We start from the raw sequence: 25920 nt of genomic DNA on the forward strand, positions 1-25920 counted from the left end.
AAAACACGAGACCTCGCTGATGAGCACCAGACATAGCAAACAATGCAAGAAGCAATTGACATCAGCTAATCCCCACTCCCCCCACCGTGGCACGTTCCCATTTCTTCTGCCTCAAATGACCAATGATAATAACGATCTTCTAGAGATTGGAATGTCATTTTGATTTTTGTAAGTTATCGATGTGAACGTCAGAGAAAGAGAGCTAGTTATATTACTGTTAAACAATCTTTGGTCTTGTTGTGGCACAGGCTTTGCCTCTGCGCAGCTTGACTCGGTCTTAGTTGAAGTGTTGTAGACGATGCACGTTGGTTGGTTGATTGGTTTGGGGGAGGGGACCAAACAGCGTGGTCATCGGTCCCATCGAATTAGGGGAGGATGAGAAAGGAAGTCGGCCGTGTCCTTTCAAAGGAATCATCCCGGCATTTGCCTGAAGCGATTTAGGGAAATCACGGAAAACCTAAATCAGGATGGTCGGAAGCGGGTTTGAACCGTCGTCCTCCCAAATGCGAGTTGGAGGTATTCAGACGTATTGTTACCTTGTGATGGTATCTGCTAGATGAAGAAAGTTTTATTGTAAAGGACAACAAGAATGAATATGAAGTATATATTAGCAACAATTAATCCTGATTTAATAACGAGCATCAAAACCGATCAGCGATTAGTGAACACAGGGTTGTCGTAGCGAGACTGAATATTATAATCCCCAAATCCTCCAAAAATAAGCGAAAAATATGCCTATTCAAAAAAGCAGATAAAAATCCAGTTGACGTCTTCCTGAGAGTCAATCTACACTCATTACAAATTAATAATATAAGTGTAGACCAGATGCGCCTTGAATTCAGAGAAATAGTATCGGCAGCAATTGAGAGATTTACACTAAATAAATTAACAAACGTCGGAGCTGATCCTCCTTAGTACACAAAACTGGTTAGAACACTGTTGCAGAAACAACGAAACAAACATGCCAAATTTAAACAGACGCAAAATCACCAAGGTTGGCGATCTTTCACAGAAGCTCGAAATTTAGCGCGGACTTCAATGCGAGATGCTTATAACAGTTTCCACAACGAAACTTTGTCTCGAAACCTGGCAGAAAATCCAAAGAGATTCTGGTCGTATGTGAAGTATGTTAGTGGCAAGAAACAATCAATGCCTTCTCTGCGCGATAGCAATGGAGATACTATTGAATACAGTGCTGCCAAAGCAGAGTTACTAAATACAGCCTTCCGAAATGCATTCACAAAAGAACACGAAGTAAATATTCCAATATTCCAGAATTCGAATCAAGAACAGAAGTAAATATCCTCAGAGTAGTGAAGCAACTTAAATCACTTAATAAAGGCAAGTCTTCTGGTCCAGACTGTATACCAATTAGGTTCCTTTCGGAGTATGCTGATGCATTAGCTCCATACTTAACGACCATGTACAACCGTTCGCTCGACGGAAGACCCGTACCCAAAGACTCGAACGTTGCATAGGTTACACCAATATTCAAGAAAGGTAGTAGGAGTAATCCACTAAATTACAGGCCCATATCGTTAACGTCAATATTCAGCATGATTTTGGAACATATATTGTGTTCAAATATTATTAATTACCTCGAAGAAAACGGTCTATTGACACACAATCAACATGGGTTAAGAAAACGTCGTTCCTGTGAAACACAACTGGCTCTTTATTCACATGAAGTGTTGAGTGTTACTGACAAGGGATTTCTGGATTTCCGGAAGGCTTTTGGCACCGTACCACACAAGCGGCTTGTAGTGAAATTGCATGCTTATGGAATATCGTCTCAGTTATCTGACTGGATTTGTGATTTCCTGTCAGAGAAGTCACAGTTCGTAGTAACTGACGGTAAGTCATCGAGTAAAACGGAAGTGATTTCTGGCGTTCCCCAAGGTAGTGTTATATGCCCTTTGCTGTTCTTTATCTATATAAACGATTTGGGAGACACTATGAGCAGCCGTCTTAGGTTGTTTGCAGATGACGCTGTCGTTTATCGACTAATAAAGTCATCAGAAGATCAAAACAAATTGCAAAACGATTTAGATAAGGTATGTGAATGGTGCGAAAATTGGCAGTTGACCCTAAATAACGAAAAGTGTGAGGTCATCCACATGAGTGCTAAACGGAACTTGTTAAACTTCGGTTACACGATAAATCAGTCAAATCTAAAGGCCGTAAAGTCAATTAAATAATTATGAATTACAATTACGAACAACTTAAATTGGAGGGAACGCATAGAAATTGTCGTGGGGAAGGCTAACCAAAGACTGCGTTTCATTGGCAGGACACTTAGAAAATGTAACAGATCTACTAAGGAGACTGCTGCGCTACGCTTGTCCGTCCTCTTTTAGAATACTGCTGCGCGGTGTGGGATCCTTACCATATAGGACTGACGGAGTACATCGAAAAAGTTCAAATAAAGTTTTTTATTAGTGCGAAATATGAGAGAGTGTCACAGGAATGATACAGGATTTGGGCTAGACATCATTAAAAGAAAAGCGTTTTTCGTTGCGACGGAATCTTCACACGAAATTCCAATCACCTCTGAACCCTCTGCAACATACATGCATCCACCATCGCCGAAGAGGCATGCACGCGAGCTATTAGGTGTTGTACATCTATGGGTGGAGTACTATAAACGTGTTCCCTTGACTTTCCCCACAAATGAAAATCTAGTAGATTAAGGTCTGGGGAACATGGTGGCCAGAACATTGGACCTCCATCACCAATAAATTTCCCTGGTAACGCTTCATTTAATTAGTTATGCATGTCCATTCCAAAGTGTGGTGCTGCACCATCATGCTGAAACTATAGCTATCGGCTAATGCCACGTGGAACGTTTGCTAATGTGTCAGGCAAAGTATTGCAAAGAAACGTACGATACAGGGTCCATTCAACTTTTCCATCATTAGGTGAGGACCCAAAAGCACGCCTCCTAAGATTCCAGTCCACAGGTTTATGCCAAAGTGTGTTTGAAAGCCACGCTCACAGGTGGCATTTGGGTTTTGTTCCAACCAATAACGGCTCTTATGAATGTTGAAAATATCTTCAAGAGTGAAGCTAGTTTTGTCAATCCAAATTACGTCATTTATAAAATGTTCATTATCTTCCACTTGGTGCAAGAGCCGTTCACAAAACTACTCCTCGAATGTGATCTTTTGGCCACTGATGTTGAGTTAACGTGTAATAATACGAATGCAGTTCTTCGTCGCGTATCACTTCAAGGACCAGTCTTTGAGATATCCGGAACTGTCTTGCAGTACGATGTGTGCTTCGCCGAGGTGACTGGTGAACTGTGTCAAGAATCGCGTCCTCTGTTCGTGAAATACGACTAGTACTTGGACTACCTCTGTCCATTATTTATGGATGAAGATTACCAGTTCACCGAAGGTGTTGCTCCAGGTCACGAAAAATTTACGTAGCAGGAAAGCGCCTTTTAGGGTACTGTGCAGCGTACACTCGAGCAGCAGAAGTAGCAGTTTGGTTATCAGATGCATTCAGCATTAAAGCTTATTGACTTATTCATCGTTTGTGTACTCCATTTGGAATCCGCTATATGAACTTGGCGGCACCACTTATGTTTGTGCACTGCGCGGTTAGTACACACATACATGCAGTTTAATGGATCCCACTGTCATTTGATAGGCTATTGTCATGAGACAAAATGATGACCTGCTTATAAACTACGAGACCTAGTGATCAGGTGTCTAAAAATAAAAAAGGAACCTGACCAGGATTCGAACCAAAACTCCATTGTAGATGTATGTAGGATGTCCCAACAGTCTACTGTATGAGCTAATGTGACCAGTAAGGCAATGTGCAGTGATACAGGTTCCTCTGCACATTAAAATGTGCTGCACGATGTGACACGGTTGCAAGTTCCTCGTTTACATAAATGTGTTTTCAAAATGCACCTGATCTTCTTTTGCTAGATAAATTTTTGTTTTCAGTGTGTTTGAGGAATCGTAAGCCGACCTCCAGGTGCGGCATTTTTTTTCTTCACCGTATATAAAGGTCTCATCTCACAACTGGCACAAATAATAGCTATGTTGCGGGAAGTCCAACAGATTTTATTTTCAAGTCAACAGAACCTCCATAAGGATTACAACACAAACGGTTCTTGACACAAATCCCGAAATTAGAAAATTCCGCTAAAACTGATTGTTGATTAGAAGCATCATCTGTAACTTCACTTACATTGTTTGATTACTTTTTTATGCACTAGAGGGTGTGTCCATTTCACTCTTTCCAACACTACAAATGTCAGAACTTTCACTGTCAGCAGCTGATGAAACGGAACCACTTACACAAAAGGTGTCTGTAAACTGATTCCCAGCGAACTTACGCTCTTTAACTAATGCTGCACACCTAGGCATCGTAAGAACTATGACACTCAGCACTAAAAGTAACAAGACAGATAAACTCCGAATAAGGCACAAACGATACTCAAGACTCAAAACACTAACTCACAGATCAAAAACTGAACTGTAAACACAGCTGGTTGCTATGACAATGATACCAAGCGAAAGGTAAGAGTTTCTACAACAGAAGAGTGAAATCCACAGCCTCCTATATGTAACGTTTCCAAAAATTGGAAGGGTTGAATATGAACACACCATAAGTTGAGTAGTTTTCCTGAGCACACACACAATTTTCAGAAATTAAATAAAAATATTTCGAACTAGAATTTCTTAACAAATTTTGCAGTATTTTAACTAGAAAATTTAAAATTATTTTATAGGTTTAACAACTGTAAATGCGATTTTTTACCATTTTTGCGACATTGACTCCTCTGAAGTACATACATAACATTTGTCCCCACGTATAGCAAAGATACTACCAACAACTTTATTACACTACCCATTTATATTGGTAATGTATACATTATAGCAATGTGAACCTCACAGCTGGCATGCATCAGATATACTTCTCTGTTCATGGGGTAAGGAACAGGAATACCCACATGCTTCATTTCCGAAGTCTAATACATGTTATATTTTTTGCACAGCTTAGTTGCGTATGCCTAATAACAGTAATGTCAACAATTTCATATTGCGTATCGCAAGAGATATAGAATCCACATTTAAAACCTTGCTTGTAGCTTCATATTGTACAATTATAGAACTGCATAAAACGTGTCTAAAAAATACTTAAGCGTGCATCTGCGTTACAAACATGAAAGTGAACCCAGTCCAGGTTATACTGGCCGCCACCTTACCTTAACAAAGTCTTCACTGAGGTGTTCCTTCGCGAAGAGGTTGACGATTTTGATGGTGACGTCAAGCCCAAGAGCCTTAGCGGTGCACAGAGCTGTTCTGCAAGGTGGGCTGACAGGAAAATGGTACAGAACTATCGGCATCTTCTCAAGCTGCGTCTGAAAACAGATGTAAGAAGTAACACCATTATTTTAAAGATTAATTACTGTAGAAAGATGTACTCCTCCAACTGAACGGGGTATCCTCCAGTATTATCCTCACTCACTGACTCTAAACATCCTTCCTATCTTCGTAATTTTGGTATTGTTCTGAAACATTAAATGTGAAACAGCCATTTCATCTTTTCTTTCGAACCAAAATAGCGAGACACTGCTAATAAGCCGTTTCTAAAATTTCTGTCTTAATCGTAGTGGTAGACCTGGGGATTTTTTATGTTGAGAAAAGACTAATTCACGTGAGCAATCTTGCTTCGACTTTGCAGATTTCTAGAATTCTCGGCGCCATCTAATCCACAGAAGTGTACCCGAAAACTTACATTACTCTCAACACTCTCTGCGTAAAACAAATAAAAATAATCGCATATCGTTCTGCTACTCATTTGACAACTTTCATTAGTGTCATTTAGGGACGATACAGCTATATTAGCCCTTTTCATAGATTTTCTGGCGAATTTGATGAACAATAACCTATTAACAAATTTGATTTCTGGGGGTCAGACAATGAGAGAATGCACAGTCAGGAAAGGAGGAGACGTGAGATTCTCAAGGCGACGACACACGGGACGCGACAGCTATAGATGACATACAGGCAAGCGGGGTATCCAACGTTACGAGACACCGCGCCGTCGGCATACGGTTTGTAGCTGGTTAACGTGATATTTATAGTTTCATTTAAACTAGTTGTCACTTGACCTTTAAGCTCCGAAGCCGGCCGGAGTGGCCGAGCGGTTCTAGGCGCTACTGTCTGGAACCTGCGACCGCTACGGTCGCAGGTTCGAATCCTGCCTCGGGCATGGATGTGTGTGATGTCCTTAGGTTATTTAGGTTTAAGTAGTTCTAAGTTCTAGGGGACTGATGACCTTAGAAGTTAAGTCCCATAGTGCTCAGAGCCATTTTTTAAGCTCCGAAGTTGCGGCGTTGTCTCGTCGAGTAGACGCTGCAGGCAGGCGCCACAGCGCACCACTCTCCGCGGCGATGGTAAAAGTCTCTACCTTCCACAAAAATCAAGTAAAAAATTAATTTCGGTTAGAGAAAGAGTTACATTAATTAGGTACAATTTTCGCATTAGTAAACAGCTTCAAATGTGTCACGTCATATCTCAAAAACTAATGCTCTCACAGCAATACTTTTTTCCTTTTTACCAAAATATCTCCCTTGGCAATAATTTTTTAAAATTTTCGAACAGCACTGCCTCTCCTTTATACAAGGTGACTCAAAAAGGACTTTATAGCTTTGGAATGATACAGAAATTTATTGAGAACTTGCAGAATCGGTGGATGTGTCATTTTGTAGCAAACAGCCTCAGCTGTCATATAAGTATCAAGTGTCATTCGATGTGACTAGCATCTGTGATGCAGCGATATTCCACCGGTTATCTGCTTCTCCCCCACATTCGTTGTATCAAATGGGTGTAACTTGTGCAATAGCAGCATACATTCGATTTTTCATTTTGGCTAAATTGTCTGATGGATGGTGGGTGGGTGGAGGGGGGGGGGGAGACATATACACGGTCTTTAATGAAACCTCAAAGAAAGCACACAGCGAGCGCTCTCGTCACCAGTGGAAGCAGACATTTTAACGGTGCCCTGCGCTGCCGCTACTGGTGGAGGAATGGGGCACTGATGAGCTACGTGAATCAAACTTGAGGTTGAGATTTTCAGTCTGCAGCGGAGTGTGCGCTGATGTGAAACTTCCTGGCAGATTAAAACTGTGTGCCGGACCTAGACTCGAACTCGGGACCTTTGCGTTTCGCGGGCAAGTGCTCTACCAACTGAGCTACCCAAGCACGACTCACGACCCGTCCTCACAGCTTTACTTCTACCAGTCCCGAGTTCGAGTCTCGGTCCGGCAAACAGTTTTAATCTGCCAGGACGTTTCAAACTTGAGGTTGTTTGCTACAAAATGACACGTCTATTGTGAGGACATAATAACGTGGCAGTTTTAAATATGGAGTGTTTTGAACTATGTTTGCGTAAGATACCGGTAGAGGTCGGGTCTGAATCACCACTGCCAACCGCAGCAAACATTTGTGCTATAGCCACTTCCAAATGCATTGTGTACTCCAATTTGCTTTCTGCTGTGGATTGCTTTTTGTTTCAAGTGAAAAGAATTATCCCGGTGCATAAAGCGATTCGAATGCGACTCTCACGACAGCAAAAGGAATCAGAGCAATCCGTATGAACTTTGTCAGTTTTGATTTCGTGTAAGCACGGAATGCGGACGTAGGATGGCAGCTCTTCGAGAGGGGGCGGGGCTTATTCCCCCACACCGCTCCTCTCCCCTTGGACAACTAAGTTCACGTTTGTTTCCTGCCGCGACCGGATGCCACGATATACTGTCCGCGTAATACCGATTCTGTAAGTTATCTCAATATGTTTCTGTATCATTCCAAAGTTTCAAAGTCTTCTAGACTCACCCTGTCTATTAACCTTCTGAAAATAGCGTTTTCTTGGAACTGTGTCGGTATTTAACTTATAACACGTATGAAGTTTAAAGTCTCTATCTCCTAAAAAAATAATGTAAAAACTTTGAAGTTTACATATAGTATCGCTTTCAGTAGTATCTCTATGCACATCCAAAATCTTTTCTTTATTTTAATTACGGAGGGTGTTACGTTGATTATTGAAATAGTTTTCGCGTCAAGGAAGGTTCCCTTCTTATCTCTGCAATCTCGGTAACTATTTCACAGATGAAATAACGTTTAGTGTCTAGACAAAATGAAATATATTTAAAATGCAGTATAACTACCATAAGGAGGTGATGGGAGGTGGTTGAACAGTATCGCTTAAAAGGGAAACTCCGCATCGCATCCCCGTCAGATATGGTGGCAAGGCGACCCATTGGATGGCCCGTCAAAAACTGGACGCAGATCAAGCACGAAAACAGGAAGAAGGTGAACCGAACTGAAAAAAGAAGCAAAATCGAAACGGTGAACGGTCCAAGCTCAAGATCTGCAACATTGAGCGCACTTAAATGGCCACGGTGTCATACTTATGTGGCCACGGTGTTGGACCGCGCCGGGGGAGCTCCGCGTTCACATCTCAGTCATGCCACATATTTTTTTTCACAACATTATGAACTGTCCGTCCGGTCGTTGACGTGTCTGTTCGCTGTATTTAAATTCGTGTTTGTGTCGTGGTGCAGTGTCCATTTGCCACAGCTACTGGTAAGGAAATGACCTCCAGAGGTACGGACCTCCTATTTGTTCTGCACAAGTTATGATGCTTGCATTCCGTCTGGAAGTTTAGAGTCCTGAATTCCTTTCGTGTAACATATCACACCATTTTATTTGTTGTTTCCATTGCTGTGAGGTCTATTCGGCATCTCGCCAGCTCTCACTATTCACACACTTACTTGCGACGATAATACATTCTTATCACATGACTCGTATTCTACACTGAAGAGCCAAAGAAACTGGTACACCTGCCTAACATCGTGTTCGGTCCCCGCGAGCACGCAGAAGTGCCGCAGCAGGTCGTGGCATGGACTCAACTAATGTCTGAAGTAGTGCTGAGGAAATAGACACCGTGAATCCCGCAGGGCTGTCCCTAAATCCGTAAGAGTACGAGGAGGTTGAAATCTCTTCTGAAAAACACGTTGTAAGGCATCCCAGATATGCTCAATAATGTTCATGTCTGGGGAGTTTGGTGGCCAGCGGGTGTTTAAACTCAGAAGAGTGTTCCTGAGGTCAGTCTGTAGCAATTCTGGACCTACTGGGATGCCGTATTGTCCTGCTGGAATTGCCCGAATCCGTCGTAATGCAAAATGGACATGAATGGATGCAGGTGATCAAGCAGGATGCTTACATACGTGTCACCTGTCAGAGTCGTATCTGGACATATCAGGAGTACCATATCTCTCCAATTGTACACGCCCAACACCATTACACTACCTCCATCAGCTTGAACAGTCCACTGCTGTCATACAGGGTCTATGGATTCATGAGGTTGTCTCCATAACCATATACCCCCATCCGCTCGATACAATTTGAAGCGAGACTAGTCCGACCAGGCAACATGTTTCCAGTCAGCAATAGTCCTATGTCGGTCTTGGCAGGCCCAGGCGAGGTGTAAAGCTGTGTGTCGTGCAGTCATCAAGGGTACACGAGTGGGCCTTCGGCTCCGAAAGCCCATATCGGTGATGTTTCGTTGAATGGTTCCCACGTTGACACTTTTTGATGGCCCAGCATTGAAATCTGTAACAATTTGCGGAAGGGTTGCACTTCTGACACACTGTAAGATTCTCTTCAGGCGTCGTTGGTCCCGTTTATTGTAGGATCCTTTTCCGATCGTAGCGGTGTCGGAGATTTAATGTTTTCCCGGATTCCTAATATTCACGGTACACTCGTGAAATGGTCGTTCGGGAAAATCCCCACTTCACCGCTACCTCGGAGATACTGTCTCCCATCGCTCGTGCGCCGACTGTAATACCATGTCCAAACTCTGTTAAATCTGATGCCGGCCGGGGTGGCCGAGCGGTTCTAGGCGTTACAGTCTGGAACCGCGCGACCGCTACGGTCGCAGGTTCGAATCCTGTCTCGGGCATGGATGTGTGTGATGTCCTTAGGTTAGTTAGGTTTAAGTAGTTCTCAGTTCTATGGGACTGGTGACCTTAGAAGTTAAGGCCCATAGTGCTCAGAGCCATTTGAACCATTTTAAATCTTGATAACCTGCCATTGTAGCAGCAGTATCCGATCTAACAACTGCGCCAGACAATTGTCTTGTATAGCCGTTGCCGACCGCAGCGCCGTGCTCTGCCTGTTTACATATCTCTGTATGTGAATACACATGCCTCTTCCAGTTTCTTTGATGCTTGAGGGTATAACCACTGTATGTACTGCCACTGCCAAGACTACAGTAGGAGAACAGACACGTCAATGATCAAACGAAAATTAAATAATTTTTTGAAATAAAGCTGGTGCACGAGGGAGATTTGAACCCGTATCTTCCTCTTGGAGGGCCAACGCCATGACCATACAACCACGACTCCGTGATGCGAGCAATTCACTCGATATGGCACATCTTAGACTTGGACCGCTCGCTTTCTATTTTACTTCTTTTTTCACAGTTCGGTATACCTTCATCCTGTTTTAACTATGATCCGTGTTCAGTTTTTGATGGGGACTTTCCCTTGTTAGTCTCACAATAGCAAATAGAAACTGTTGGAAAAAGTCACAAACACAAATACAGGGTGATTCAAAAAGAATACCACAACTTTAGGAATTTAAAACTCTGCAACGACAAAAGGCAGAGCTAAGCACTATCTGTCGGCGAATTAAGGGAGCTGTAAAGTTTCATTTAGTTGTACATTTGTTCGCCATTTCAACCAATAAAGTTTTTGGTCCCTTTTTCTTCGAAGGTGCTACTGTAACTGGACTACAGTATCTGGAGATGTTAGAGAATTGGCTGTTCCCTCAGCTCGAACAAGAAGCACAACAATTCATATTTCAGCAGGATGGAGCGCCACCACATTGGCACTTATCTGTCCGTAACTACCTGAACGTCAACTACCCGAGGCGATGGATCGGCCGCCAGGCAGCCCGTGACAGAGCACTTCATCACTGGCCTCCAAGAAGCCCTATCTTACCCCCTGAGATTTTTTCTTATGGGGGTATGTTAAGGATATGGTGTTTCGGTCACCTCTCCCAGCCACCATTGATGATTTGAAACGAGAAATAACAGCTGCTATCCAAACTGTTACGCCTGATATGCTACAGAGAGTGTGGAACGAGTTGGAGTATCGGGTTGATATTGCTCGAGTGTCTGGAGGGGGCCATATTGAACATCTCTGAACTTGTTTTTGAGTGAAAAAAAACCTTTTTAAATACTCTTTGTAATGATGTATGACAGAAGGTTATATTAGGTTTCTTTCATTAAATACACATTTTTAAAGTTGTGGTATTCTTTTTGAATCACCCTGTATAACGGAATTAAGACGTTCTTTAAAGTACGCTTTACCTCATATATTATCAGACAATGGGAAGACACTGCTTCATTCAGTCATATTCAGCAGAACTGTGTCGCTGCTCCTAGTGGCAGATATTATTAGGTCTTCGACGCACGCTCTGTATCATACGTTTCACATGATCCACTACCTTTCGCCAGTCGTCTAGTGTCACTTTTTCAATTGTCTCCTTCAACAGGCGTTCCATTTTGGTCACCGTAATTTTTATGTTCTGCAGCAGTACGACAGAGCCCACAGTAGTTCTATTGCGCCGAAATGTGATGTAAGATGGCTTCCTTTCCTTATGTGACACAGGTTCTAATAATTCTGCCCTTATCAAGTTACTGTCAAGCTGTAACTTACGTTTCTCGAGCCAACAAACGAACTCATTTTTCTTCGTTGACTACGTGGGCGCCATATCTTCTACAAGCGTATGAAATGGAGCGTACTGAGTTTTTCGTTAGGTTTCGAAACTCAGTGTCCTCAAACCATTTCACAACACTATTGTGGTTCATTTCTTTGTGGTAGTCGGAGGTCTTTGAAATGAACAACAGCAGACAATTAGAAGTGAAACGTTTTGAATTTTCGGCATGCGCTAAAATTATAATTTTGCCTCTGCCGATCGTAGCTGCCTTACTACCGCTGATGGTATCATCTGTCCAACCTTTTTTAAACTATGTCCCACATTCATACGTGTTTCATCAAGTCAAACGATATCTTCAAAATTTTTCCCACTAATTCTCTATGAAAGCATCATCGCCACGTGCAACATCTTGGCGTTCCATTAATACCTTACCGAGCGAGGTGGCGCAGTGGTTAGCACACTGGACTCACATTCGGGAGGACGACGGTTCAATCCCGTCTCCGGCCATCCTGATTTAGGTTTTCCGTGATTTCCCTAAATCGTTTCAGGCAAATGCCGGGATGGTTCCTTTGAAAGGGCACGGCCGATTTCCTTCCCAATCCTTCCCTAACCCGAGCTTGCGCTCCGTCTCTAATGACCTCGATGTCGACGGGACGTTAAACACTAACCACCACCACCATTAATACCTTGTGGCCAGAAATGGATTTATAGCGTAATCCTAACTTTTTCACGACTTGTAACAAGGAACATTTCCTACCTTGAAATAGGTCTGCTACTACAACGGTAGCATGCAACTTCTTGAGGGTCGGATCCTCCTTACTTGAATAATATGCGTAAATCTGATTATGAACCGCATCTTGCTGAAAAAGACTCGGCAGACATCTTGCTGAAAAAGATTCGCCAGACTCTTCTTTCGCGAATTTCTCCTTGCGCATTCTTATCACTGATCGTTCGCTTTCTAGAGCAGCTGCAGTTTGCTCCACCACTTTATCCAAAAGAAGTAGAGGCGATCCTGCATCCCTCTGTCTGAAAGTACTCTCTCAATAAACACACGAATTCACACGACTGACCGACATAATTACACCATGTCCGACATTTACTGAAAGTTTTCTAGGCGTGCGCTGCCTCCGTCTACCCCTCTTTGGACTACATTCGTCACACATCGCAAGGCACGAAAGGGGACGAGAGCGACCGCGGGGCAGAAGCCTCACCGGCAGGGACGCTACATCCTAGATAAACAACTACAGGGGAACTGACACAGCACTTCTGCCCACATCAGGAAGAAAATATGCTTACTAGAAGCCAAGCGCTGATTTGCAGACTGTCGCCAATCACTGCAAGCTGGCTAGCCCATCAATAGCTCCCCCCCCCCCTTTTCCCCCTGCGGGCCCAGGGGTTACAATAGGCCTGAGGTGTTCCTGTCTGTCGTAAGAGGTGACTAAAAGGAGTCTCACAGCTTTCGGCCTTTATGTGATGGTCCCTTGTAGCGTTTGACCTCCATTTCTAAAATTTCCCGAAGAGCGAGCCTATTGGGGAAGGGCGCCTTACGTGGTGCATCGTGTCCATCGTGCAATGAGATATTTAGCCCACTTTCACGTCGTGCCATTGCAGTCCCGCTCATCCTCCATCTCTCGAGCGAGGACACCTTCCTGGGTGCGTTTTCCCCCGCCCACTATGCTGTGTCGTTTTCTGTGCCGACGAGGACCGTGGAATTCTTTGCACCTCGTACACAGCACGGTAGCCAGTCCATTGTGGTGTGGCCATCATGTACCCTGTTGGTTGTAGCCCCCTGACTACACAGGGATCGCTCTGCTGAAGCCTGCACCCTTAACTCCCCATGTATGCCAAGGAGTAGACGCCCGTCACCCTGGGGCATCGGGACTCCCGGCAATGGCCATCCTGCCAGATGGCCTTTCCTATGGCTGGGTGGCGCCCCTGGTCGGAGTGGATGGTATCAGGGCGGATGATGTGCGATGAAGCGAATCACGTCATCACTTGATGGTGATCCAACGCCACCAGTCTCTAAGAGATCCAAGTCTCAGTACAATGCAAGGAAGTATGAGCCTAAATCATTGCCCACCCTGGCCACACCACCAGAGGAACGCCTGGATAAGGATGGCAGCGAACCTTATTCATCCCGGTACCTCTAATGTACGAGAGCTGATGGTGACTCCTCTGTCTTGATGAAGCCTCAGTTTTTTGTAGAGCATTTAGAGGACAAGTTAGGGGAGGCGGAGGGCTTGTCCCAAATGCGGTCAGGGTCATTCTTGATAAAAATGGCATCCTCTGCCCAGTCACGGGCATTACTCGCTTGTGACAAGCTGAGGGATGTTTCCATTACCATCACGCCTCATAATGGCTTAAATACGTTCCAGGGTATTATATTCCACAGGGACCTTATTTTGCAGCGAGCTGCACGCCAACTTAGAGCGACAAGGAGTTCATTTCGTCTACCGCATCCATCGGGGCCCGAGGGATAATAAGGTTGCCACCGGTGCCTTCATCTTGGCCTTCAAGGCTGACGCATTACCGAGAAGGCCAAGGTGACAGTCTATTGCTGTGATGTCAAGCCATATATACCTCCCTCAATGCACTGCTTTAAGTGCTGGAAGTTCAGCCATATGTCATCCAGCATCACATGTCGTGATTGTGGATGTCCATCCCATCCCAGTACCCCATGTGCCCCGCCTCCCATCTGTGTCAACTGTGGAGAGCATCATTCCCCTTGCTCACCAGACTGCAGGATTTTACAGCGAGAAAGGAAAATCATGGAATACAAGACCCTGGACCAACTAACCTACACTGAGGGCAAGAGGAAATTTGAGTGGCTATGATCTCCTATTATGCCGCTGCTATGAGATCAGTTGTAGCCCCATCAGTTCCATGAGTTCCAGTCAGCTCTGAACCAGAAGACTACACCTTCCCCCTTGATGGTAGGGGCACTTGCCTCCCTGTTGCTCCTACACTACCTACCTCAGCAGCATTGTCCCCCCAACCATCGTGGACACCAGTCCCCACTTCTCAGCCGGAGAAGCATAAATCTTCTTCGGTTCCTCTCTCTAGGAAGGCGAACACTTGGGTCACTCCCTTCTCAGGTTTCTGCTAGTGGGAAAGATGACACCCGCCAGTGACTGAAGTGCCCAAAAGCAGCTGGTCATAGAGCTTTACGATCATCCTCAGTCACGGAGACTGAATCAGTGAAGCTCTTCCAGCCAGAGAAACCCAAGGATAGAAAGAGAAATCCAGAAAGAAGATCCCCAAGACCAAGGGAATTGCGGTGGCACCCACACCACCACTGCCTACAAGCTCTGTGTCTGAGAATGAGGTGAAGATTCTGGCGTCTGCTGAGGATCAAGATCGCGCCAGACTCTCAGACACAAAGGATATAGATTGTTCAGGAAACAAGTCAGTGGCAGCAGGTGACCCTGAGGCGTAGATTACCTCACTGAGTGTTTCATGCCTTCCTAGTCTCACGATGACGTCATCCTCAAGCGGAATTTCAGCGGTTTTTTCCACCACCTGGCTGAGGTACGCCAACTGTTAAGCTTTACACCTGCTTTCTGCATTGCCCTGCAGGACACCTGGTTCCTGGCAATGTGGACCCCTGCCGTTCACAGCTACAGGGGATATTACAAGAACCATAGCGAATATAATAGTGTGTCAGGTAGAGTTTGAGTTTATGTCCTGAACTTAGTATGTATTGAACCTGGCCCCCGTCAAACTCCTCTTGAAGCTGTGGCAGTCAGGATACGGATGACACAGGAAATAACTGCCTGCAACATATACCTCCTTCCAGATGGTGCGGTACCCCTGAGCGTATTGGCTGCACTGATTGATCATCTCCCTAAATCTTTCCTACTTTTGGGAGATTTTGACGCCAGTAACCCCTTGTGGGGTAGCACCATGCTTACTGGTTGTGGCAGAGATGTCGAAAATTTAATGTCCCAACTTGACCTCTGCCTCTTAAATGATGGGCCACCATGCATTTCAGTGTGGCTCATGGTAGTTATTCGGCCACTGATTTATCAATTTGCAGCCCAGGACTCCTCCCATCTATCCAATGCAGAGCACATGACGACCTGCATGGTAGTGACCTCTTCCCCATCTTATTGCCACTCCCCTGGCGTCAGGCCCACGGAGGCCTACCCAGATGGGCTTCAAACAAGGCAGCCTGGGTAGCCTTCACCTCTGCTGTCACCATTGAATCCCCCCACGTGGTGCCATCGATGTTGTGATTGAGCAGGCCACTACAACGATAATTTCTGCAGCATCCCTCGTTCTCTAGGGTACCCCTGGCGAAAGGCAGTCCCTTGGTGGTCGCTGGAAGTCGCTGAGGCAATTAAAGAGCGTCGGCGAGCTGTTGAGTGACATAAGCAGCACCCTTACCTAGAGCACCTAATAGCCTTTAAGCAGCTCTGTGCCCGTGTTCACCTGCTTATAAAACGACGGAAACAGGAGTGTTGGGAGAGGTATTTGTCGACCATTGGGTGTCATACGTCACCTTCCCAAATCTGGACGAAGATCAGACATCTTTTTGGGTACCTGACCCAACAGGTCTCCCTGGTGTTAACATCAATGGCGTGCTCTCTAACGACGCAAACGCGATTGCCCATCACTTTGCTGAGCACCACACTCGAGCCTCTGTGTCAGAGAACTACCCCTCAGCCTTTCGCACCCTCAAACGGCGGATGGAAAGGAAAGTCCTCTCGTTCACTACACACCACAATGAACCCTATAACGCCCCATTTACAGAGTAGGAGCTCCTCAGCACACTTGCACATGCCCCGACACAGCTCCTTGACCAGATCGGATCCACAGTCAGATGATTAAACATCTCTCGTCTGATTACAAGCCATCTCTCCTCGTCATCTTCAACCGGATCTGGTGCGATGGCGTCTTTCCATCGCAATGGCGCGAGAGCACCATCACTTCAGTCCTCAAACCCGCTAAAAATCCGCTTGATGTGGATAGCTATCAGCCCATCAGCCTCACCATCGTTCTCTGTAAGCTGCTGGAATGTATGGTGTGTTGGTGGTTGGGTTGGGTTCTGCAGTCACGAGGCCCACTGGCTCCATGTCAGGGTGGCTTCCACCAGGGTCGCTCAACCACTGATAATCTTGTGTCCCTCAAGTCTGCCATCCAACGTCAACATCTGGTTTCTGTATTTTTGACTTATGTGAAGCATACGACACGACCTGGTGAAATATCCTTGCCACATTGTATGAATGGGGTCTCTAAGGCCCACTCCCGATTTTTATCCAAAACTTCCTGTCACTCTGTACTTTCCATGTCCAAATTTGTGCCTCCCATGGTTCCCTCCATATTCAGGAAAATGGCGTTCCATAGGGTTCCATATTGAGTGTATCTCTAAATTTTGTAGCCATCAACGGCCTAGCAGCAGCTGTAGAGCCGTCGGTCTCCCCTTCTCTGTTTGCGGATGACTTCTGCATTTCGTATTGCTCCTCCAGTACTGGTGTTGCTGAGCACCACCTACAGGGAGCCATTCACAAGGTGCAGTCATGGGCTCTAGCCCACAGCTTGCAGTTCCAAGCCATGAATTCACGTGTCATGCGTTTCTGTCAGCATCGTATCGTTGATCTGGAACCTGAACTTTATCTTAATCACGATACACTCACTGTAGTGGAGCTTATAGATTCTTGGGACTGGTTTTCGCTGCCTGATCGACTTGGCTACCTCTTCTTCGTCAGCTTAAGCGGGAGTGCTGGCAGCAACTCAATGCTCTGCTGCCTGAGCAACACCAACTGAGATGCAGATCGGTCTGCGCTGCTGCAGCTCTACAGATCCCTTGTTCATTGCCAGCTTGACTATGGGAGTCTGGTTTACGTTCGGCGGCGTCCTCAGCATTGTGTTTCCTCGATCCAGTGCACCACTGCGGCGTTCGCCTATTGATGGGAGCTTTTAGAACGAGTCCAGTGGCCAATGTCCTGGTGGAAGCCAGAGTCACTCCATTGCGGATCTAACGTGCACAACTGCTCTTCAATTATGTTGCATACATTCATAATTCTTCTGAGCATCCGAATTACCATCTCCTTTTCCCACCCATGGCAGTTTATCTCCCCCATCGGCAGCCCAGGTCAGGGTTCACGATTGCAGTTCGTGTGTGATCCCTTCTCTCCGAACTGGAACTGGACTCCTTCCCTTTACTACCTCTACTTGAGGTCCATTCACGTACACCTCCATGTTGTACACCTCGGCTGAAGCTTCGTCTGGACCTTCTGCATGGAACTAAAGACTCCATTAACCTCCATGCTTTCCGCTGTCACTTCCTCTCGATTCTTGACGTGTCCCAAGGCTCTGAAGGTGTTTACACCGACGGCTTGATGGCCTATGTCCACAAACGCCATATTGAATAGCATCTCCTGCCAACTGGCTGCAGTGTATTCACTGCAGAGCTTGTGGCCATATCTCGTGCACTTTATCTTAATGTATTGGAAACATACCGATTCTTAGGAATGGTTTTCGATGCCCGATTGACTTGGCTACCTCACCTTCGTTAGCTTAAGCGGGAGTGCTGGCAGCACCTCAATGCTCTGCTGCCTGAGCAACACCAACTGGGGTGCAGATCGTTCTACGTTGCTGCAGCTCTACAGAGCCCTCATTCAATCCTGCCTTGACTATGGGAGTCTGGTTTACGGTTCAACGGCGCCCTCAGCGTTGCATTTCCTCGACTCAGTGCACCACTGTGGCATTCGCCTAGTGACAGGAGCTTTTAGTACGAGTCTGGTGACCAGTGTCCTGGAGGAAGCCAGAGTCCCTCCATTGTGGATCCGATGTGCACAACTGCTCCTGTTCTGGTGAGTCGTTTCTTCTCTGTTCTGACTCACTGAGCAGCTTACAAACTATCGACCAGTGCTACCCTCGACATCCCTTGGTAGCGAACATCCAGGAGTTCATCTCTGCCCTGGAACATTCCAGTCGTTCAATGGTGTTTGTGTGGACCCCAGGACACGTCGTAATCGCAGGCAACGAACTTGCTGACAGGATGGCCAAACAGGCTATGCGGAAACCGCTCCAGGAGATGGGCATCTCTGAAACTGACTTGTGTTCTGTCTTACGCAGCAAGGTTTTTCGGGTTTGGGAGACGGAGTGGCATAACAGTATGCACAACTAACTGCATGTCATTAAGGAGACTGCGAACGTGTGGAAGCCTTCCCTGCAGGCTTCTCACAGGGAATCAGTTGTCCTTTGTCGACTCTGCGTTGGCCATACGTGGCTCACACATAGTTACCTCCTCCGTCGCGAGGACCCACGTCAGTATCGCTGTGGCTCCCAAGTGACAGTGGTCCGCCTCTTGCTGGACTGCCCACTTTTAGCCACTCTGAGGCGGACTTTTAACGTTCGCAGCACTCTACCTTCGGTGTTGGGCGACAACGCCTCAACAGCAGCTTTAGTTTTACGTTTTATTCGTGAGGATGGGTTTTTTATCATTTTAGCTGAGTTTTAGCGCATGTCCTTTGTTCTCTGTGTCCTCCACCCTAGAGCTTTTAAGCTGGCAGTTTTAATGTGTTGCAGAGTGGCTGGCTTCTGCTTTTTTTTTGCCATGGTCAGCCAGCCATGGTAATCTGGTTTCTTGTTTTTAATCTCCTCTCCCTGTTTCTTTTGTATCTCTGTGGTTTTCTTGTCCTGTTTTGTCCATTGTAGTGTTTGTTCTCCTTCTGTCGTTCTTCTTATTCTTTCTTTCTCCTGTTATTGTGCCATACCTCTTCTTTGTTTTCTTCTTTCCCTTGGATAATTGTTCTACTGGGAACAAGGGAAGAATGACCTCACAGTTTAATCCTTCCCCCCCCCCCCCCTTTCTAACCATCCAACCAAACATCAATAGCTTCCTTTTTAACGCTCTTGTCTTTCGTCATGACTAGCCTATTACGATATATTCTAGGACCAATAAATTTCACAGATATCATGTGCTGACACCTATCATCTGCGATGGAACAACCTTTCTTCCAAGAAAACCGGTCTTGCCGTGAGGGAGACTGTTGTTTTTACAGTTTATAATGAAAGTATTTTACACAGTGACGTGGCACAGTAACCACAAGAATTCTAATCATCACGACACCGGCTGTGGAAGCCTACGTAGTAATGACTATGAATAATACGAGGGTTGGAACTTAAATAGTGGCAACTATTTATTCACAACCGATACAAAAGAGTTACACGTTTGCACCTCTTACTGTCCTCCGAAGTAATCACCAGCGTTGTGTAGAACCCGTTGCCAGCGATATGGAAGGCGTAGTATACCGTTAGCAGAGCCTCTTCTGTTGGTGGTGCGAGTGGAACGTCTTTTTGTGATAAAAATCTGGTGCACGAGGGAGACTATGAATAATACGAGGATTGGAACTTAAACAGTGGCAACTATTTATTCACGACCGATACAAAGAGTTAAATGTTTGCACCTGTTACTAACCACCAAAGTAGTCAACAGCGTTGCGTAGATACCGTTGCCAGCGATGTGGAAGGCGTAGCAGAGACTGTTCTGTTGATGGTGGAAATGGAGCAGTCTACTGCCTGTCTAATCTCTGGAACAGTTCTGCAGCGAATTCCACGAAGTGTTTCCTTCATCTTTGGAATCAAGTCAAACACCACTGTACACTTTCGCGGCGACCTATAATGACCCCATTCGTTGGATTGGCGTTTCAGTTTTGGCTCGTACGATGTGGCCCATGACTCACCCAGTGTTACGATATGGCCTAACGAGGGAGCCTCCCCATCGCACCCCTCTCAGATTTAGTTATAAGTTGGCACAGTGGATAGGCCTTGAAAAACTGAACACAGATCAATCGAGAAAACGGGAAGAATTTGTGTGGAACTATGAAGAAAATAAGCAAAATATACAAACTGAGTAGTCCATGGTCAGATAGGCAACATCAAGGACAAATTGGGATAAGGAGCGCCGTGGTCACATGGTTAGCGTGAGCAGCTACGAAACGAGAGGTCCTTGGTTCAAGTCTTCCCTCGAGTGAAAGTTTAATTTTTTATTTTCAATTATTATATGACAAACTCTTATGTTTTAATCACTTTTTTGGGAGTGATTATCACATTCACAAGAAAACCTAAATCAGACAAGGTAGAAGAATCTTTTTACCCATTCGCCAAGTGTACAAGTTTGATGGGTCGACAACATATTCCTGGCATGTGACGCACATGCCGTCACCAATGTCACATAGAATATATCAGACGTGTTTACTTGTGGAGGAATCGGTTGACCTATGACCTTGCGATCAAATATTTTCGGTTCCACGTCCTTTCGTCTATTAATCGCACGGTTTTGCGGTGCGGTCGCAAAACACAGACACTAAACGTATTACAGTGAACAGAGACGTCAATGAACGAACGGACAGATCATAACTTTGCGAAAATAAAAAAAAGTAAACTTCTCACTCGAGGGAACACTTGAACCAAGGACCTCTCGTTCCGTAGCTGCTCACGCTAACCACGGGACCACGGCGCTCCTTACCTCATTTTGTCCTTGATGTTGCCTATTTGGCCACGGACTACTCAGTTTGTATATTTTGCTTATTTTTTTCATAGTTCCACACAACTTCTTCCTGTTTTCTCGATTTTTCTTTGTCCAGTTTTTCAAGGCCTATCCACTGAGCCAACTTATAACTAAATCTGAGGGGGGTGCGATGGGGAGGTTCCCTTGTAAGAAAGCCTCTCCTTCGCGCTCACAGCGGTCCAAGTGCGTCTGAGTAGCGTCGTAACGCATCCATTTCTTCCGTCAATCGTGATGCAAATTTTCGCATGCCCAGGCGATCCTTCAGGATGCGAAGCACAGTCGTAGTGCTAATCTGGTTTCGTGGGCGAGCTCACGAATCGTATAGCGCCGATCAATGTCCACTAATGCGGCAAAAGCATGCACTTCTTCTTCATACATGCTAGGACGACCTGCCCGATTCATGTCTGCCACAGTTTGCCGACCTTCGTTGAATCTTTACCCAACGTGCCACTGTTCTGTACGGCAATGTTGATTCCCCGCACGCCTCATGAAGACCTTGATGACACTGTCGTGCTGTACGACCTCTGGCACATTCAATCCTGATCCAACTCCGTTGTTTCTGTTTCGAAAACATGGTGACACCATTACGTTAGACAGCTTGCTCACAAGTGACTGTGTTTCCCTCGATTGTGCGCACGCCGATGAAATGGAACGGGAGAGTCCATTTTCTCGGAGGTTAGGTAGGTATGTCAACAACGTGTGCTATAAGCGGCAATAGTAGATCCCATTGCATAGTGTCTCCACAGTAGGGTTCCAACCTACGTATATTGTGTTTCAATATTATCAATTACCTCGAGGAAGTCTGTTGACACACAGTCGACACAGATTTAGGAATCATCGTTCTTGTGAATCACCATTACTGTAGCTCTTTACTCACACGAAGTGTTGAGTGCTACCCAAAGGGATTTCAAATTGATTCCGTATTTCCAACTTTACGGAAGGCTTTGACATCGTACCTCACAAGCAGCTTGTAATCACACCGCCTGCTTTTGGAATATCGTCTCAGTTATGGGACTGAATTCGTGATTACCTGTCAGAGAGGTCACAGTTCTTAGTAACTGACGGAAAGTCATAGAGCAAAACACAAGTGATTTCTGGTGTTCCCCAAGGTAGTGTTATAGTCCCTCTGCTGTTCCTTATCAATATAAACGATTTAGGAGACAATCTGAACAGCCGCCTTAGGTTGTTTGCAGATGGTGACGTCGTCTGTCGTCAAATAAAGTCATCAGAAGATCAGAACCAATTCTAAAACGATTTAGATAAGACATTAGCGTGGTGCGAAGAATGGTTAATTTCTTCACAAATTCATCCCCAGTATGTACACTAGCTACGCCGTTAATCAGTTCCATAGGAAAAGTGAAATTTTTTGCTGGTCTGAAAGCTAACAGGCGCCGTTTGATGCTTTAAAGCTGATTTTAACTAACACACCTGTTCTAGCCATCTCAGATTTTGGGAGTATAATGCTGGGGTCACAGCAGTTTTGTTTCATGAGCAAGAGGGATAGCAGCGGCTTATTGGTTAAACCTCTTGGTCTTCATCTGTTCTTGAAATGAAACTAACTGTAGACTCTCGCTGCGTTATTTGGCTTAATGAAGTTTCGATTGTATCGCGAACATAAATGTTTCATATTGAAGACCGATAACCAAGCCCACAGCTGGGTTTTGACGAGACCCCAAAAACCGGGAGGATAGCCCTTTGGGCATCCTACATATCTGCATTTAAGTTTCCAATGAGGCATGTAAAAGACTCTGATAATCAAGTGGCGGATACCTCAAAGTCGTATTTTAGAGTCTGAGCAAACGGTCACCGGCCGCTGTGGCCGAGCTGTTCTAGGCGCTTCAGCCCGGAGCCGCGCTGCTGCTACGGTCGCAGGTACGAATCCTGCCTCGGGCATTGCTGTGTGTGATGTCCTTAGGTTAGTTAGCTTTTAAGTAGTTCTAAGTCTAGGCGACTGATGACCACAGATGTTAAGTCCCATAATGCTTAGATCCATTTGCATTTTAGCAAAGTGTCGCTGAGGTACAAGGAACCGGAGAACAGGTTTTATCGAATGCTGCAATTTAACAGAGAGCCTTTCTCCATTCGAAAATTTACAGGAAGAGCAGGATGGGGATGAGATCTTATGGGGTATTAAGAGGCAGTTTAGGGAAGGAGACTCAATAAGTGAGTCATACAATGAAAATCCAGGCCAGAGTTGCAATTTTTGATTTTTTTATTCATTCGATGACTAACTTTGGGCCGCAACCCATTTTCAAATCATTGTAACATAGTCAAAGATGGTATTTCCGAAATTGTGAAAACCATGTCGAAAATGTGCAACGCACATTTACACAGCAGCGCAGCAGTATGCTGGAAGTTCGTCAATAAGTGGATTCCAAATCATTAAAAGATTCTTGTGCTATTGTACCCGCCATGACGGGAGACCAAAGAATTGTTTACCCATGCAGCTTGCAATGTCCATTAGACATTGTGTGGGGGGACACTGAGGGACCTACAAAACTCTTCCAAGAATTAAGGAGCATCCGGCATTGCCCACGTTGGATTTTGACATGATAAGGTAACAATGTCCGGAAAGTACAGAGCCGAAGTGGAATCCGAATAACCGTAGAGATATTTTTAGTTCTAAGTGAAAACAGAAGCACATGAAAAATTTGTTCGTCGGCTATATGGGGCGACTTTCTTGGATCTTTAGCCGTTTCCTCTGCTTGTCCCCTAGCAGGTGAATGACCACTAGTATCTCCATTAAACATCTGGGAGGTCTATTTTCTTGCTTTGGTCCACTGAAGGTGCTGGTGAGTGATAACGGCTCATCTTACATCTAGGGAGTTTCGCAGCTTTATTTTGGCAATGCGATATCTCATGTCACCATCGTTCCCTGTTATCTGCAGTCCTCATTTATTCAGATGATCAACCGTAATTCAAAATCTGCCCTAATAATATTTCATGACAAATTGCAAACTGCTTGGGAAAGACCTCAGTGCTGGCTCAACTTTTCCCTGAATGCGGCGGTCGCATAAGACCATGCCAGCAAGGTTGATGTTCACATATCTGCTTAATTCACCATTAGGAAATTAGTGGAATACGATTATTAGCTGCTGGAGAAAACTAAGGGGAGGTGCCCTGCCTCAGTGAAAGTTGGGGTTTTAGGTAGAGTCAAAAATCTTCATCCCAAAATTAAGGATGCCGAAAAAATTACTGAGAATCTATTGCGGCATTCTGTCGGTCCCTATGAAGTTGTAGAGGTCCTTGGACTAGTCACGTTTTGGGTACTAAGTACAACAATAAGCAAGTTAGCAAGGAATCATTTAAGCCAGATGAAAGACGTAAAGAGCTCAGACCCAGAAGGCCCCCCCCCCCCCCACCACCACCAGCCATCGGATTAGGGCTGGAAGGTTGAACCGTGCACCTACTCTTTATCTATACCTGATGAGAAAGGTCAAAGGCAGTGTTGCTGCACTGCGTCGCAATGGTCTTCGGCGCGGGCAGGTAGGAGGCATACAACAGAGGAAAGTGAGGATTTTACGCCGCTTGGTGGAAGAAGAAAGACAAGAGGTCGTGCGCTAAAGCTTTTGTTTCGTGCGTGACCTGACGTGGAAGAGTGCAGAGGAAACATACGTTGCAATGTACAGGTTGTACCCGCTGTTTACAAGAATACGGTGTACCATGATGGAGAGTTTTGTCGATCAGTGTCGTCTGTCAGCGTGTTTGCCACTTGCACTGGATATTTCTGCCAGATAAGGTTTAAACTTGGCTCAGGGTGACTGAAGCATAGTTACTGCTGATTTACTGCAATCTTATCTGCACAACACGATTGTATTTCACTTGATGAGGCTTCATTCGATATCTGATCCAGTGCATCTAGTTCTGTGTGTGACCTGTTTTGGCGATATTAGAAGTATTTCTGTAGAACATTGTTGGTGGTTCCAACCAGGTGCAATCCATTTTATTTAACGTGTCTTTGGCGTCTAGACTATCAACGTCACTGTCTACGAGAGGAAAGTTAATTTCGCAGCTCTTCAGCGAACCGCTGTTCTGAGATAAGAAAGATGCACGTTTTTCTTCGATTAATACACATAGTCAAATGTTTTCACTTTTGGTAATCGTTCCCTGCAAAGTGGATGTACAAAATACTCCATATGGTACACCAAACAATCTTGAACATGGCTGCTAACGGCAACTGTCAGTAATAATGGATCAGTGAAGGAAACAGCCAATCAGCCACCGTAAGTTTGTTTATTTAAACTTTACCTATGCTTCGATGTTACTATGCATATCTTCTTCAGAATTACATGTTACTGGTTACATTGATTAAAACATGTTACATAGATCACGAGCTAACCAGCTCAAGTCACTTCCAGTATTTCAAATTAAATGTCCTGTAACACTACATTGTCCATTGTTGAACAACAATCTTTTCCCAGCCACCATAAATATTTTTTACGTCAATTTGATTGATCTGATGGGACCCGAATCTACACTGAAGAGTGAAAGAATCTGGTACACCTGCCTAATATCGTGTACAGCCCCCACGAACACGCAGAAGCGTTGTGACACAACGTGACATGGACTCGACTAATGTCTGAAGTAATGCTGGAGGGAACTGACACCATGAATCCTACAGGACTGTCCATCAACCCGTAAGAGTACAAGGAGGTG

General features: G+C 45.1%; 1 protein-coding gene across 1 annotated transcript in view; it reads right to left on the reverse strand.

Annotated features, from left to right (window-relative positions):
* The window catches only part of LOC124805144 (glutathione S-transferase D7-like), a 94560-nt gene that overhangs the window by 46576 nt on the left and 22064 nt on the right, over positions 1–25920 (reverse strand). The window contains exon 2 of the mRNA XM_047265611.1: positions 5225–5380. Coding sequence (XP_047121567.1) covers positions 5225–5365 — 141 coding nt within the window. The 5' untranslated portion in view covers positions 5366–5380. The remainder of the gene's footprint in view (positions 1–5224; positions 5381–25920) is intronic.

The sequence above is a fragment of the Schistocerca piceifrons genome, chromosome 7 (genome assembly GCF_021461385.2).
Source record: "Schistocerca piceifrons isolate TAMUIC-IGC-003096 chromosome 7, iqSchPice1.1, whole genome shotgun sequence".
In the NCBI taxonomy this organism is placed as follows: domain Eukaryota; kingdom Metazoa; phylum Arthropoda; class Insecta; order Orthoptera; family Acrididae; genus Schistocerca; species Schistocerca piceifrons.